Here is an 18,062-nt window from a genome sequence, read left to right as displayed (position 1 = left end):
TTTGGGGAAGGGGATAGCGAATGAACAGAAAATATAATTATGCTGTCAATATTGTACCTTCTCACACTACACTGTATACCTTCTCAAATATTTTTCTTCAATTTGATCATCAAAACATATATTACAACAAGAAAAAATAGAGAGGCAGGAAACAGGACAACCAGAGGTACAGAAGGGCTTCTTTATGAAGAAACACTGAATAGGCTATATGGCTCCACAGATTATAGAGAATTTTATCATATCTGCTTCAATCTGTCCAAACATGAATTATATTGGATCGAGCAAACAATGATTATTCATTATCCCTCATGACAAAAGAACAAGCAAGAGACCTGGAACTATCAAGAGACCAATTAGCAGGCACCTGGATGAAGAGATACGATCCACAGCTGTTAAACACGGCAGTACAGGTGCATCCAGCTCCAGGCAAACTTAAAACAGCAGACAGCCAGGAGACCGTCAGACCTGGTCAGGAGTCTTCCTTTATACTTGTAAGCATTTCTTGTGCTTTTCCCTGGTCCCTGCTGATGGCCAGTCAAACAAGAGAGACCAACTCTTGACATGACACAGTATGGCTCTTCTCAGATGTTTTTGGAACACAAGAGTTTGGCCATACAGTCGGGTGTACCAGCAAACCTTTGGTTTTCCACTGCTACACCCAGCTCTAGGTCCTGGTGCCAGCAGGAAATGCATAATATATAATCTCCTGTTAGTACATCTTTTAATTTGAAGAATGTTACGAAAACTTTAAAATAACAAATCCTCAAACCCTGTGAGGTAGGCAATGCATGAGCTACAATGCTCACTTGACAGGTGGTGAGATGAGCACAGACACCTGCTTGTTTATATTAGGAAAAACATCACTGATCCAAGCCAAGCAGCAGCAGATTAGTATTTTTATGTAATATGGGAACAGTTTAAACTAGAATCTATCTGCAGGAATTAACCTATGAACTACTACTGGCACAGTTACTGTCACTGACAACACACAGGCATCGTTCAAAGAAGTATGAAGTTTTAGGGTAAGACTGTGCTCCGAAGTCCTCAATAAGACTTAAAACCAGCTTTAATGAATATTGTTCTAATACTTCCATATTGTGGAATTTTACAGCCAGTGCTCGACTGCAGTCATGCCGTAATTCAGTTTTCCATTTGGTTTAAAATATTGACTGTGCTCAGAAATTTTCTAGTTAGAGCCTTGAGCTTTCATCCAGAACAGTACTGAACTGCACAAGTCCAACAGCATGCTTTGCTCACTAGCTTTCACACTTTTCAACTGTTTGTTGAACCAAGTTTTAGTTAAGACTGGTTCCAGCTTACAATAAGTTAATTAAGAAGCAATTACCATCTAACACTACCTCATTTCCTTTCCCTGCACATTTTTTTCTTAATAAAGTCTGGAAACTAAGTGTAGAAAATACAAACTGAAAATTGGGAGGGGAATAAAAAAAATAAATCAAGGTCTAAGACTACATCTTCTCCAATAACATTAGCTCTGACAGTCTTCACATATATGTCGTTTATTGTTGTTTTACTTTATGTATCACTGATATTTATTCTGGGTTATAGGCTGTATAGTGTCCCACGTGGACTAATTAATATTGTGAAAGAAGCCATACCTCGGGACTATTGCATTTATATTGTTACCTTTTTCAGTCTTAATGTTGCAGTAACATTTGAGATTTATTTTAAGATATATAAAGTTTTGGGTTATTTTTCCTGCCTACAAATGTGGACATCAATCACGAATACATTCAGGGACCCAGGATACTACGAGAAATGGGGAGAATTTAAGTACAAGCTAGTGAGTTGGACACATGAAGACAATCCAATAAAGGCAAAGTTAACTACTCTGCTAGTTAGGCACAGCACCGGGCATTTGTCTGGCTTCTCAGAATCAGGGACTGTCAAGCAAGCTACTCTCCCCACCTACTAACAGCAGTCTCCATAGGGAGGCAAGATGTTTTTAGGTATATGAAGTGAAATCCTCTTGTTCTCAGGACTGGTAATGCAGCTTTTATTTATTTTTAACATAGTTAAATTGACTAAAGTGGAAATACCAGCAAGGGTAAAAAATAAATTTATTTCACTCAGTATGCACATTTAGAGGCTCTAACCTCATCAGTCAAATATCACTAGTGTGTAATTCAAAAAGAGTTACACCTGTACTCCCTGTACTCTGAGAGCACTTTGTAGTCAAAGAGGGAAACACTTGTCTGTTAGGGTGTTTCTGTTTAAATTAAATCCCTCAAATTTTCACTTTTTCTAAATACTTAAAATATATTAATGGATTTATTGTTGATATGTTACCATTAAAATGAGTACCATGTCAGGTCTGATACCTCAGAAATATTATAATGCCTCTATTCCATTCTTTGAAATCTCACCTACTAGAGCTACGGCTAATGATGGTTCTGACCTGTGGTCCTGGGTGACGGCTGTCATGCTAGTTCCAAAAATCATCTCGGATTCAGAGCTCAAAGAGACACATGGATCAATTTACTATGGGTTTCTCAGCTGCCATGTCCCTTAAAACATAGATCACAAACTATAGATTGCTGTTTCTTAGTGGCAGATGAGATCTGCCATCACTGTCACAGCGCCTAGCTCAATAAATGAAGAACATGCAGTCAAAAGGCAGGAGCACAGAGGGATAAATGCCAGCTCGTCTCAAAACAACTAAGTATTAAGATCAGTCAAACATCAGCAAGTCTCAACTGTGGCTCAGCACCACAGAAACACAAGTGATAGCTAGGGATATGCAGACCACAACCAAAGATTAAAATTGAGATTTCAGCTATAATTTAGTACTGAAATTACTGATGCTGATCTTCACAGATAGGTTTCCAGCCCCACTGACACGCAGTGCCTTCTTTTCGAAAGTGAAGCTCTAATGTAGTAAGAAAATCTAGAGTATCTGTACTGCTTTGCTAATGAGCCACGTCAGGTGGTTTTTTTCTAAAACCCTTTAAAATTGCTTGATAGAACATAAATGCTGCAGAGAGACAGACACTCAGGTAGCCATCTTGTGAACGGTGGGGTCATCTTTATAATCATATTAATTAAGAGGGCTTTTTTTAGATCACAGGGACCACCAGTACAGATGCCGGTACCCATATTACCAGGTTACCCTTGGTCCTCTGTTTCCCCAACCAACTGAGAACTGAGCAAAGAACAAATCGTAGGGAGCAAAGCACGGCGGAGCACCATTGCTGCTACCTGCACCAGAAACACGCACAGATTCCAGCACCTCCCTGATATGTGATCTTTACACTATGGGAAGTATTAAAGTTAGTGGTGAAAAATTAAATGAGACAGTAGTTGAGGGCTACGAAAATCTCATCTTTGTTAATTTTATAAATTTAACACAGTAACAATAGAAGTATCTGAGCTTCCTCAAAAGCAAAGCTTTCTTGTCACGCAGAGGAAAGACAAATGAGTCTCAGAGTGAGCTTATTGCTTCCCCTACCTCCAGTATTCCTTTAAAATGACAAAAATATATTTTTCTTTATTTAACTGGAAACATGTTAACCTTATGCAGCTGCTGTTATATTTAAACTTGATCCAGCCAAGACTAACATGTTTAGCAGACCAGAAAGAGAGAAAGATAAGAAAGAAGACATTTTTCAGGCATCCAAAAAAATTCCCAGCCAAACTTAAAAGCTACTTTGATAATATACTTTTAAGGGTGAAAAGCTCCAATAGAACCCTTTTTGAATAACAATCATTAAAAAATACTTAAAAGAATGTCTGGAGGAGAAAAACCCCAGCTACATCCCTTGAAAATGAAGGAAATGGAAAGTCAAAGTTTCACTTTTTGAAAACAAATACTGACTATATGGTAATGTAATTTTCACTTTGCAAACATTTGTCAGGCCATAACCCCCCTTTAGAAGCATCCAGTGACTGGATAAATCTTGGATGCTTTAGGTGTGCAATGTTGCCCACATAGGATTTTATGCACAAGAAAAACACAGTTAATAATACTCCATCTCTCAGTGCAGTCAAAGGCTCACTCTTCTCAGTATGAGTTGTGGAACAGCCAACTTGAGACTCTAGACAAAACTCTTTGGTTTATACCACGAAGAGATTGGAAGCGTCTGAAAAAAACAGCAACTCAACTGAATCTAAGCTTCTGCCACTGCCTTAAACTTTGCCCAGGTATTACTATGCCTTCCATAATTACAGTGAGATTCTACAGGGCTAGAGGGAGAAAAACAACCAAACACCACCCCAACTCCTGTTCCTTCAAATTCAGCATTTGCATCTCTTCAGCTGTAGCAGGCAGATATGGCCTAGCCATGCAATTTTTATGTTGGTCCAAATATACCATTAGAGAGCTAAGTCCAGTGTCTCACTGGCTTCTGCAACCTTCTTCACAATCTTATCAGGTTGTCTGTGAAATTATTAGAGCTTTCAGTGTTGCAAATTTTCTTTTGCAACTCACGCTGATGGGAGCTTTAAGTATACATCAATTGAACTTGCATAAAGCTATAACTGGGGGGGCACTCTCTAATCAGTTTAAGTGCAGAAATATGATCGTGTCTAACAAAAAAGTAAGAAAATGAAGTCTGTACCAATTATTGTAATTTCTTAACAAGGTGTCCCTACTCAGAAGTTTCAATTTCACCTTGGTAATTTCCTTGGTCTTGGCTGTAGCGTCTTTGATTTATTTTTTTTTTATCCCCAGTTCTTCAGGACATGAAAAATGCTTTTAAGTTAATTCATTAGAACTCTCTAATTTTTCTACAATATGCATCTTATTTCTACTGCTTTAGATTTTTCAGCAACATAAAGCACGATCAGAGTATGTCTACAGCTTTTTTTTTTAAAGGAATTGTCCAAAATAAGAAATATAAGCTACGAGCTTGTTTCCCTCTACAGATCTCTTTGTAAATGCAGAGACAGTGACAGATTTGTATAGATAATCAAAACAATGACAGTTCATTTGAATACTATCAAATACACCTTCTTTCATGAAAGAATGAAAATACTGTGACAGGATGTGCCTGATACCTTTATCTTAATAATAAACGCTTTCCTGTTCAAAAAAACCAAAACAACAAAAAACCCCAAACCACCCTGGAGAAATGCAAACTTAAAACAATCTCTTCTCTAGCCTAAAAAGTTTGAAAAATCCCCAATCAGATAAATTTGCTTTCTGTGCTGGTCAGAGTTCTTTTGCGAAAACACCTTGTTAGATGCAATTTCTGCCTTGGGAGCTTTAGGTAATTACATCAAGCCCATAAACAAGCTAAAATTTTGATTTACTTCTTCAAAATGCAGAAATTCAGGAACACTTAGATCTAAAAAACATTGACTGTTACTCATTTAAAATGTAAATAACAATACAGCAGTTTTAGAATACCATCAAACACAGAGAAACATAGCCTAACAATCCCATAATACTTCATTTTGTGGTTAATAATGCCAGGAAAGGTATTTCCTTTTGGCTAATGTTTCACTCATATTCATGTTGCCTTTTGACTAATTAAAACCAAGGTAAAAAGCAGTCTTCAGATACTTAGATAAATCTACTGTGCTTTGTTCCAGACAAGAACAAATGGCAATGAAAAGCCATTTGTGGAGAAGACACGTACCTCCGGCTCTCCAGCGGGCGCCCATCACTAGAGATGCTTCGGGGGATGTTGGCTGCTCGTTCTGGGGGTGGCATTTTCCCTTCTCCTTTCCCAGAGCCAATCCTAGATGTTACTGGACTTTGTATTTGGGATGGTACCTGAGCCACATGAGGTCCCTGTCCTTTGCTTGCATTTCGCTGCCATTTGTTATTATTTCTGAAGGGAAATTTGAATTCATATGACATTCCCTCATTCACTTTGTATTCCATCACGGGCATACGGTAGTTTTCTGAAGAACTCCTGGAAATGAAGAAATTTAACATGCTGCTATAAAAATTAAAATAAATATATACTGTTCACACAGATAGAAATCTGAAGACAGAAGCTGAATCAATTCTATGAAACAGTAAATGTAAGATTTTGCTTTTGAGAAACATATGTTTTAACAAATTTTGATATTCTCCATCTGATTGCTGGGTTATAAAAGCTAAAAGAAATCTGCTAGAAGGGTACCTCCCCTTCCTAATTTTAAAAATTAATGGGTTTTACAACTTACCTGCACCCAGACAAATAAGATGTGAAATGTTTGTTCTTTTTGAGATAAATCTTTCTGATGCACAGACATCCATGAAAAGACAAGATTTCCATGAAATAATGCATTACACTTTATTTTCAAACATCTCTGCCTTTGGAGTACCTCAGTTGATAAATTAGCATATTATGAACACAAAACACTTGCTAAGAATTGTAGATGCCAAGCCCAAAAGATGCCCATTGCTTCCTGAGGTTGTACAGGAACAGGACAGCACAAAAATTGGAGTAAAACAGGATATGAGCTAATGTAGTCCACATAAGATGCAGGACAAACTTCTGCATACATTCAAAATGAGAGATTTGGAAAGCAGTTGTGACCTTCAGCTTCAGTGAGGATAACTTTGGTATTTCTCTTGACAAATGTATATGTCTCTATTTAAGTAAATTCTTTATTGTGATTACTTTATCTACGCACATTATCTATGGGAAGGAAAAATAAACAACCAGTGCAAAATTTTCTACTTCTAGTTCTTCCTCTAAGTGATTACACCATTAGAGCTGAGAAATATCAATATCTCTTCCCAGGTAAAATACAAAACAAAACAGATAACTTGTTATCTGGCTATACTGACATTAGCAAGTTGTACAGTCTAATAGGAGTAAACAAAGCAAAACAGTCAGCACTGAGGTCTTGCTGTCTACAATATACACATTTTGTGGTTTTACTTTGACCTACCCTCTAGTCTTCACCTGCAAATTAAATTAGCAGTTTGAAGGCACACAGCATGCTTCTGAAGCACATGTAGTTCAGCATCATCTGAAGGAAATGTCTGTGTGCTCCCAGGCCATTCTGATGTGAACCACTGCATGGCAGATGGGGATGATCAGGAGATTTGTTTTCAAAGTCCACTCACAACCTAACTAAAATTTCGATACCCTTGTTTTTGTTTTCTTTTCATATTTTATGTCTCTGCTATTCTTTCCCTAGTGATTACACACTTTAGTAGTTTGGGTTTCTCTTTTTTTTGCAGACATAGTTACAGTTTAAGAAGCAAGAAGACAAAATTTCATCTTGCTGCTGCGTCCCTACTTCAAGGTCAGCAATCAGTCCACTAAATGAGTTCAGTGGCAATATTTTAACAACCATCTTTTAGTAGATATGTTACCATAACAACGCCTGCCTCTGTGTAGGGCATTAGATTCTGAATCGTGGTATTTGGATATATTTTTGTGTCTGCTACTGACCTTGTACATGTGAGTGTTGGCAAGTCATCTTATCTAACTGCACCCCTGCTCTTCCTCCAACTTCATGCCAATCAATTCATTAGGATAGGGAATGGTTCTCATATGAATGTGCTATACCAAGCAGAACTGATCTTCATTTTAATTACGGTCTGTAGAAGTTACCGTAGTAGAAATACTGAATGACCTCCAGAGGACACAATGAAAGGACTCCAATTTTGGAAAACTGATTGCCAAAAGAGAAATTGCTTTGTGCAAAGATTTAAATCAAGTCTCTAGTAATATAGATAGGATAGCAACAAATTCAAGACACCGTTCCTAAACCTTAATGATTTTGGATACCAAAAGCAGGACAAAGAGTTGTGTTATGAAATTTTATAACTAGGCAATAATCCACCAGGAACATTTGCTCACTACTGGACAACACCACCGCGCTCTGATGCTGAGTACAGTATTTCAAAAAGTGCAGTAATTTCTCTTCCTGCTATGGGTTTGGATACACTAAAGCTAAGCCTGCTTTTGGCTGTACTTAATTTACTTCAGGAATAATAGGATCTGTGCTTTCCACACAGATTTTTCTGCTCTAATCCTTTTGCTATGATTGCAGCTGAACTTTCCATTTGCTCAGGCTGCTAAATACTGTACAAAAGCTTTCCAAATACCTCATGGGTGACCTTATGCCACTGCTCATTTTAATCTCTGACATATATTCAATTTTCCACTGACAACTAAAGGACAAATAAAACTCCTTTTCTCTCTGTTCCTGTTTTGCTACCAGTTATAAAAGGAGTTAACATGGCTCACAGTAAAAACAAACATCGATTCTTCTTTCATGCAAGTACAAGTCTTTGCTCGGAGACACAATTTCATATCAATGTAATAAATATGCATTTAAGTTCAGCCCCAACCTTAAGTATACAAAGATTTTGCATCTACCCTGACAAAGATATTGCTCGGTTAGAAAACAGCAGTGCAAAACGCTCTCCCAGTCTCTCACTGCAAGGAACACATTTAACTTTGATAACTGTATTTGCTTCTTCTTGGCAAATCTAGCATAAACCTTGAGCTAGCCTGCAGGCAAATTCAGTCTATTAAAGATCATTCCATTTTAATCATATAGCATTTGCAAGATATTAACACAGGATGTCAGGAATACGGGAATCAGATTTAGTGATGTGGCTGAATGCTACAGACAGCTGTGGAGAGTTGAGATGGGAGCAGTAAAAATTTATAAAAAGCTTTAGTGTGAGTTCAGGAAAAATGGAGGGACAATGTCCAACTTACAAAAAAGCACATATTACTGCTTATTTCTGATCAAACAACATTTTAGAGCTATAAAAGCAGTAATACAGTTGACACAAGCCTCAAGCTTAACACAGATGGGATACAAGAGACATGCAGCAAGATCTACTACTGAGTAAAGAAGAATTGCAATTTGCAGCAATTTCTCTGGCCAGATCCATACCTTTGATAAACTCTCATCATTTACAGCCTTACTCTTTTGCAGAAGTAGATGAACATTAAGTCTATGACTGTCATCAAGTCTATTCAAGAATTACATCCACAGACATTGTAAACTATCAACAAATGGGAAAGCAGGGAAGGAAATGTACAGTTAGTTAATTTTGATGCATCATAAACATGCAACTGTCAACAAAAAGTTGTTTGATTTCCAAGTTAAATTCCATGGAATTTAAAGGCTACATGAGGTTCTTCACACATTTTATTAAACTGTGGTAATCAATGAATATTTTGTGGGGTCTGGAGTCTGGATATGAGTAGTTTTTCCTGCCCTTCTCTTTCACCTTACAATACTGGATGCTATATTGTGATTATACCATGGTTTCTGGTGGTTAACACTTATTCTGTGGTGTTTCTTCCCCCCCGACCCCATATATCAAGATGTAATTTCAGACCAAATGTAGCTATTCTACAATACCTGCGTGGTGTGCAGTCCTCATACGGAGGGACGATGACGACCTTCACAGTTACTGATGTTCTGAGAAGATCAATCATTTGCTCGTGGCTCAGAGTGGCTACAGCCACCTTGCAGATTTCCACCAGACGGCTGCCTTGTCTCAGTCCTGCCTGCCACGCATAGCCGTACGGCTCAACATCTGCCACAATGCCTTCATAGTTTACGTGGAAACCAAGCTGACCCAGACCATTCCTACGCAGAGTCATCTCCACTGTTTCACAGCCCTTAGTCACAAGCTGTGAATGGAAATGAGGACAGAATTTAACACACGGAGAGACCTTCAGTGCTAACAGAGGTTTAAGGGCTCCATTTTTGTACTAGCAATCAAATCCCAAGACAATGGTGAAACACAATCAAGGAATATATATCAGCTGAAATGGGTCTTGTCACTCAAACTAGTATTTTCAGTAGAGTCTGGTTACCCAAGTTCTGCCTTGAAATTTTTACTGAAACCACAGGAATTTTAGAAGATACATGGCAGCACACAACAGAAAAACACATGGAGTTACACAAGCACCTCTATTTTAAGCACAGTAAACTGGGGTCTATGACAACTCTTCTACCTACCATAAGCATGAAAACTGTCAAGACGAATTTAATGGGGCCTGGTCTTCCCTTTTCCTGGTCATTATACAACTACAGTTGTTAAATTACAGGGAAGACAGTGAAACGTAACACATTCTTTCAGAACTTAATCGGATAAAAAATGAGCATGGACAGATGTTTTATAGACAGATACCATGATTCACTGCATTTTTAGTTTATCACATGCATTCAGAGAATATCTGAAGGTTGCAATAGGGATTGGGACTGCACCCTGCTGGCAACATAGTCAGTATCAAAGATATTACAGCTTCATTTGAAACAAGATACAAAAAGCCTATGAAACAAAGAAAGGGCAGGAAAACAAGGAAAAGAAATAAGGTGATACTTCTGTATTTATTGTGTGGGAGCAACTGAAGGCCCTGCTTGCCTTTTTTTTTTTTTTTTTTTTTTTAATATATTGAGACTTTTTTGACACACACACAACCAGCTGAGGTTGGCTGATACCTGATAAAAGTGAAAGCAATATTGGATTTTCAGAAATAAAATCAGGAAAGTCCTTACAGATTTCACGAAAGACAATCAGAACAGTTTTAGGGATCCCAAGCATTACTTAAGTTGAAGCCTTACTTGGCGGAGGGCGAGAGGAGAAAGCAAAGAAGGGGAGCCAAACAAGAGAACACATTCTAACCTCCAGCCTTTTGACGATCTCTTTGATATCATCAATGTTGCTGATGAAGCTCTCCAAAGAAACACATTCACCCCTCTCATAGAATATTTTGATATTTGTGTCTGTTGAAGTCCACCCTATCACATCTCGACAGGAGCAATTGAACACCACGCTTTTCGTGTCCTGTTCAATGAGGACTACAAACTCATTAGAGATGCCTAGGAGACAGTCTATTTCCATACCCTTGCTGTAGTCTTTTGCATGGACACTCCATACAATAGCACCAGAGCTATAGATCTCTGCTCCTGGATAAGGCTTGGACTTTTCTTTCTTTTTTGAAGCGAGTGAGATGAAGGGGAATTTGCCAGAAGGGTCAATAGGTGTGTTGGTGACATTCTTCTCTGCCAAGTCTTTCAAGTACTCTTGACGGGTCCTGGTGGCCATCGCACGAAACTTTTCTGATTTATGAGCAGCATTCTCTGCATTAATGACTTTGGCTAGTAAGAAGTCCCTGAACACATTTGATTTAGGAAACGTGACACCTTTTGGAATAGGTGGTCCAAAGGATGGTACATCTCTGGATCTTGTCACAGCAACACTAAAAGAAATAAAAGAATAAGGAAGAAGCAGAGTGTTTCACTGTATGCAAATTCAGCAGTTTTTGAATACAGAAAATACATTTCCTTTTTTCCTTAAGCCCTCAATTTTTCTCTCCTTTTCTCAGGAATATGCCTATATTTACATTTTAATGGTGCCAGTGTGGAGATTATGTCCCCCTTACTGTACAAACACAAGGCCACTTATTTCTGCATCTAGGCACTTTTGAGTCATCCTCAGTACCACAGCTTAAAGAGAGCTTCAAGTGCAAAATAGTGCTTTTTTGACAAATTAAGCACTCATGTATGGTAGTTCTGAATTTTGTTTGTCTTTACTATAAATAGAAAATTTCTAACACACACTATTACAAAGGCTAGCTTACAATTTAGCTACCTAAATCTGAAAGGCTCATCTGAAAGCAATGTGAAGTGTATGATCAATAGTAGAAATACAGATAAAATGGCCACATTAAAAAGATAAAGACAATAAAGTCATCTCACAAGGCCAGGTTCACTCTGAGAATCATCTTCTGGTGACTGAATGCATATATACATCACGCTACTGATTATGTTTTAAGTTTCTGGATCGAAAACTGCAGTAGCTGATACTGCATGCTAGTGATAGAAGCAGACTCCAAAAAGATTAGAAATAAGAAATCTCTTAGAAGTTTGGAGACATATATTAGAAATAGATGCTTTCATTTTCAACTCTTCCTTTTAGTTTCCGTAGCAAATGATGGACTGACAATAAGGTTGCCTTAGGCAATGCCGAGAAGCTTAGCTATTTTCCACGGTCAATTCTCTTTTGATACAGAGCAGATGAGAGTTGTTTGGCATTACTGAAGATTTGCCATTCCAGTCCAGTATCATTCCCTTGCCAGTCTGTCCTAAGAAGAGACTGACAACTGCACTTCAACAGTTTTGTGACAAGAAATGCTCCAACAATTCGAATATGATTTACCACATATCTATTAACTAGATTTGAAAAAGCATTAACAAATTTTGGCAAAAATATCATGGTAATGGACTTTTATAAAGAAAAATTGGGACTTGAACATACTAGAAATATATGTAGTGTTTCATTTGGAAGACTGGCTGGTATTATTTTTGCGTTTTGCTCAAACTTATCTGAATCCTTAAACATAATCAGACAATCCCCCGCAAAAATCAGCAACTGAGATTGCAGAAATACTATTAAAGCTTTTGGGACAGGGACACACACAGGAACACCAAAAATAAAAATTAAGTTGCCCAATCTTTAACCATATCTTCTGGTTTTGGGTGGTGAGGTGTTTTATTTGTGTGTTTGCTTTTGTGTTTTTAATTATATTTTCTGGCAACTGATATTGAAAGATGTCATTGAGTGTCATATTTCCTTCAAATGTATGCCATTATATCTAGAAGTATGCAACAGGGGGTGCTCATGATGCAACCATCTGACTCTTGATCATCTCCAGTGGTCCTAAAGGGTCAGTTATTAAGAGATAGAAGTCTAAGCGTTAAGCACAATTACTGGATGTAATGAAATCTACCAGTGACATTTTGTTTGATTAGGTTTTGAGTATCATGAATCATAGGGATAAGAATTTAATCTTTAACATATGCTAGAGAAGTTTTTAAAAGTGAATGATGCCGACAGAGAATCCAGGCTTTTGAAATACTGTTTATCTTAGTTGGGAGGGAGAATCACTGGCCAAGACAGTGCTTGATTTTATGCCTTTCATGTAGCTTTTAATATAAATGCCAGTACATTTTTATGCTATATGGCTTCCTGTTTTGTCTAGAATTATGAATCTATGACACAGTTCCAAATAATTCAGTCAAAAAGAGGTCAAACTTAGTTTGAAAAGTTTCCTAGAAAAACTTTTTATAATGGAATTCTATAAATTTAAATGAAGTGTCTGAACTGAGAGGACAAAAAAAAAAAAGGAAGGATTTTAATCTTAAAGACAGTACACAGAACATACAATGCTCTGCCAGTCTCCTGTATCGAAATGAACACTGACACTCTCACAATTTTTTTTTCCTACCTGCTCCCCCTCCCGTTAAAATTTAAGCCTGTAGCATCACTAAAGGTGAAATTCTCAATTTTATTTACTAATTGTAACCAGTAAGGTTCCAGTCCCTATAGTTGTGAAGACTTGAAAAATGAAAGCAATTCAGAAGTCCGAAGGTCAGAAATAGAACCCTGAGATATTTAAATTTATTACAGTATAGAAATCTTTCCTATGCCTTTTAAAAGAAAGAAATTGAAAATATGTGGTTATATTATTTAAAATAATAACCAAAAGTAGAAATTTCTTTGTGTTTGTAATACCGAATTCAAATGGGAAATGTATCTATAGCCCTTGTGGATATATTTCCTACTTTTCCTTTAATTCAAAATCAGTTTCTGTACAGAATAAGAGCCGAAACATATGTCTAAAAGTTTAAGAACAAGGTATGTCCACACAAATTATGTAGCAGTGGAATCTGTCAATAAGCTGCCTTAAAATGAGTATTAACACAAACATGCCTACTCCAGGAGAGTTTAATACATGTACAAAGTTCAGCACCAGTTCCAGAAGTGCTGTGTGAGCCTTACGAAAGACTCAGGGGGAGAGAAAAGCCTTTAAACCTTACTATACTTAGTTGAAAAACATGAACACACCATCTCAGACACTGCAATTTTAGCTCTTCCTCTAAATAAGCACTTGACTAAATGAAACACTTAGGTGAACATTTGTATTTCAGTAAAGACAAGTTAATTTGAAGGCTACCTCATTTCAAGATAACCATTCTAAATCCATTACTCTGATACTTCGTATTTTAAAGAAGCTTTAGAAAAGTTTGCTGAGGACAGTCAACATTTAAAATAAAAATACATTAAGAGTTCAGGATGCACCAAAGGTAAAAAGTTTCATTGATTGTAAAAAGAAGTGTAACTCAAAACATTATGCTTTCAATTTGGTTAAAAAATTTATGCTGAATATGAATCTCATCTTGCAATTCTTTACTATATGTTACTATCAATTACCATCTTCCATTTTAATCATATTGACTTTAAGGTCACACTAAGATTTTTTTTTTTTTTCCTGCATAAAGCTGTGGAATTTATTTGTTGGACTGAAATGACAGAAGAAATGAAGATATTTCAGACAAAATATTTCAGAGAGCTTAGCTTCTTTCTGAAAGGTTAGTCATACTTTTTCACTGTCTAAATTTCAAAAATGTAACATAAGCTGATGCCCAATTATCTGAACAAAAAGTGAATTTGTAAGAATCAATACAGAAATACTCTTCTAGCATACTGTTGATGAAGAGAACAAAAAAGAAGTGAGAATGGAATTTCAAAATCATTCCCAAATGCTTGATGTGTGTGTATGTGCATGCATCTGTGTGTGCATGCATGTGTGTGTGTACACACATACTGACAGCATTAATCTCCTTACTGGGTGTGTTTCCTTTCCATAGTCACGTGTGTCTATTGACTTTTTAAAGTGTTCTAAATTCACATGACCCCAAATCTCCTCCACCCCTATCTTTCACTATGTTTCCCTACTGAGAATTTAAAAGAGGAATGACGCCTCCCTTTGCACTCAAATTCCATGTTTTCAGTGCAACTAGCAATAGCTACCTGTAACAAACGCTGTCAGTACAGGGACCGTGCACTCTTACAATGACAAAGACGTGCTGGAAGTGGGATCGAATGTTCTTTGGGCTGAATGGTTGTGCTCCAGGCTCCTGGAAAACTATTGTCACAATATCATTTCCAATATGTCGTTTTCTCAGAAGCTTTAACAGAAAAAAGATGCATAGGTTAAAACACAGGCTCTTCACAATTTTTAATTATTTATTTCTCATTTTTATAAATTACTATTGTTCAATTTTTTTATTTCAAATGATACTTCAAGCCGGAAACGAAAAAAGTTGAGGATTTATATGAGAAGTACCAGAATGTTAGTTACTCATCTAATAAATTTCAGGCATGGACATTTTCATTTTCATAACAATTTAATTTCTACATGTAACATACAGGAAGATCTTGTTAAGGAAAATTTTAAGCTAAACAAAGAGGAAAACCAACAACAAAACCTGCTAGTATCAGAGTAGTTAGTGATATATGGAAGCTGGAAAACATTCCCCACTTCACACATTTTTACAAGCCACAAGTAGGCTCTATTTCAAGTGGAAGAAAGTTGTCATTGTGCTTACGACACTATAATAATTTTCTGATAGGTTTCTTTCAGTACATCCAAGACTACAGCAAAAGAGAAAGGTAAACTACAAAGTAGTCTAACATTTAGTGGACAAAAGCAAACTACAAAGAATGCTGTGTTATCTTTTATTGTTAAAGGAAAATGCTATTTTATTCACAGAAACACAAAATAACATAGTTTCTAGAGTAAAATGCATATACATCACACAACAAGATGGCCTAGTATTTAACAAGACCAGGTACTTCAGAGTAAGAAAGAAGGTCAGCCTATACAGCTCTTCAGTATAACAAAAAAAATTTAAAACAAAAAACGTATTTTGTCTCATGTCTTGTGTAGTGTGCTGAACCACCTACTCATCACCTCTGATTCTGTGTGTATTATAATTTGCTGAATGCAATCCTTAAAGCACAGCGGACTTTGCTGCAGAAGGTTGAAAAATCATGTAAAGTACACTATGGTCCTTCTGACTTAAGATACAAACTCTTATTTATGTAACACAGATGTGCTACTGACATTATTATATAATATTTACATCAAAGTTTCAATAAATAATGCATATTTAAATAGAAAACAGTCCTATGCAGAAAATCTACCTATGATGTACCTACAATGATCTGCTTTGCTCATCTTCCTGGCCAGTTTTACTTTTGATACTTTTGATTCTTTAAGTGTTTTCTTTGCTAGTTACAAATGAAAGTTGTCATAAATGTTCAATAGTTCAGCTACTTTTGAGATGGAGGAAAAACTAATTCTAAATAGGCATGGTCCACCTTACCTGTTGCTTGTTGTTTGGAGTATATGGCAACATAGTAGAAACGTGGAACATGATTTCATAGTCCTTGTACGTTGTGTATAGAGAATGAGTACCTGTTGAATCAGCTTCAGTTAGAGAAAAAAGAGAAAATAAAAGCATTGTTTAAAAAAGTTTAAAACCAAAGTTTCATTATTATCAAAGAAAATCATCAGGCAAGACAAGAATTCCTATTCATCCTTGATTCTAGCTGAAACGTCAGCCAGTAAAAACTTACCCAGAGTTTATTCACCTGCCAAAGCAAATGACACAAATAGATGGCATATATAATTTTGTGTACTTCCCCTAATGAAGAACTTGTTAGGAATAGGGAATTTATACCAGAAAACCCTGAAGAAAGCCTATTTAAGCATGAAAAGTGATAACAAAGTCTGAAATCATTTTCAGACACCACCCAATATCTCAAGCTAATCGGAATGAAACTGAACTGTAAGGAATGTGAAAAGGATTTCAGAAAGGAAGGTAGACAGATACTGCAAATGAATACCGTGATTTCATGCATAATTAAATATCAATGGACATATAATCCACAATATATGAAAGAACAGAATGGGTTCTTTTAAACATAAATATCAGGACTCTACATTAACTGTAATGAAGTCAGATAAAACCTTCACTAAAACAGGTGCTTTATGGATAGGAGCAGTCAAAAACCCAAACAGGATGCTAGCATGCTTACAGCTGATGATGGAAAAAGCCCACAACAATGACATCATGATGCTGGTATATTAATCAAAGGTACTCTCACCTGTTTTGGGTTCTGGCCACCCTATCTTAAAAGTTATAGAAGAAAGAGAAGGAATCCAGAAACAGGCCACAAAAATAATTATACGTGGATGGAGAGACTTCCATGTGGAGAGAAAATGATAAAAACTAGGATTATGAAGTTTAGAAAGAAAAAAAGAAGAGGGGATATTATTAAAGTTTACAAAGTGTTGGTTGAAGACAACACTTGATTACAGACAAACTGGGAACTTCTGTTTTTACTTTTTCTTTCTCTCACAAAGAGAGACCTTGAAAAATGTTCCATTAATTTTAGTAGTAACACACTTAAAGCTGAAATAGTGAATATATTCTATTAAATATAACTGCTGTCCAAAGTGCAAAAAAGCCCATTTTCAAAGAGATTTTTAAAAGTAACTAGATTTATATATGGAAAAAAGCATCCTGGTTATTTGAAGTTATATAAACATGCTACTATATTATATAATCCCAGCTATTTATAGCAATGTATTTTAAAAAGCTGTTAAGTATGACACCTTGGCAGTTTTTATAAGCAGAGAGATCATGTTACTAAGGAGATAATAGCTCTGAGATTTGTGAGGCATTTACAATAGCATAAATACACAGTTTATTTACCCAGATTCTGGGTATAAGCTTTTGACAAGAAGTTTTCGTTTTCTGTCAAATTCGTAATAATAGAGGTAGCTTTGCTGTAAATTAAAAACTGCAACATCATCCATAAAATTAAATAGCAAGTTTTCTACATTATAGCTGCACAGTGATTTTGCATTTCCAAATCATCTAGATAAAATAAAAAGGGAATACGGAAAAAAAAAAAAAAGATTGCTGGAACCTTACAAACTACTCGCCCCACCCCCCCAATTACTGTTTCAAGGAGATTGGGCTCTCTTTTCCAGCGTCCAACACTGCCATTATGAAAAACTAGCTACCTGCTAAACATTTTCTTTTTAATGCTAATTATAACAGCACAACAGCTGAAAGGGAATAACTTCATCTTGCACTCAGTTCACAGCAGCCTCCATCCTCTGCCTGATCATTACAATGCATGCTGAAGGAGGTAGATGCACCTGAAAGTCACCTAGACATCAACGTAACTCCTTACTGGCTTTTTTGTTTAACTGTATATACGCTAATTTGTACATCACCTTTCATAAATAAAGCATACA

At 36.5% G+C, this 18,062-nt stretch overlaps 1 protein-coding gene across 12 annotated transcripts in view; it reads right to left on the bottom strand.

Moving 5' to 3' along the window:
• Positions 1-18,062, bottom strand: part of SIPA1L1 (signal induced proliferation associated 1 like 1) — a 225,431-nt gene that overhangs the window by 35,143 nt on the left and 172,226 nt on the right. For all 12 annotated transcript variants that reach the window (XM_049825433.1, XM_049825432.1, XM_049825431.1 and 9 more), the window contains 5 exons: positions 16,117-16,220; positions 14,759-14,916; positions 10,568-11,144; positions 9,295-9,569; positions 5,601-5,879 (listed from right to left, as the gene is read on the bottom strand). In XM_049825433.1, the coding sequence (XP_049681390.1) occupies positions 5,601-5,879; positions 9,295-9,569; positions 10,568-11,144; positions 14,759-14,916; positions 16,117-16,220 (1,393 nt within the window). The remainder of the gene's footprint in view (positions 1-5,600; positions 5,880-9,294; positions 9,570-10,567; positions 11,145-14,758; positions 14,917-16,116; positions 16,221-18,062) is intronic.

Source organism: Accipiter gentilis, chromosome 22 (assembly GCF_929443795.1).
Source record: "Accipiter gentilis chromosome 22, bAccGen1.1, whole genome shotgun sequence".
Classification (NCBI taxonomy): Eukaryota; Metazoa; Chordata; class Aves; order Accipitriformes; family Accipitridae; genus Astur; species Astur gentilis.
The sequence above is the reverse complement of the archived record's forward strand: the minus strand, read 5'-3'. Positions and strand labels throughout refer to the sequence as shown.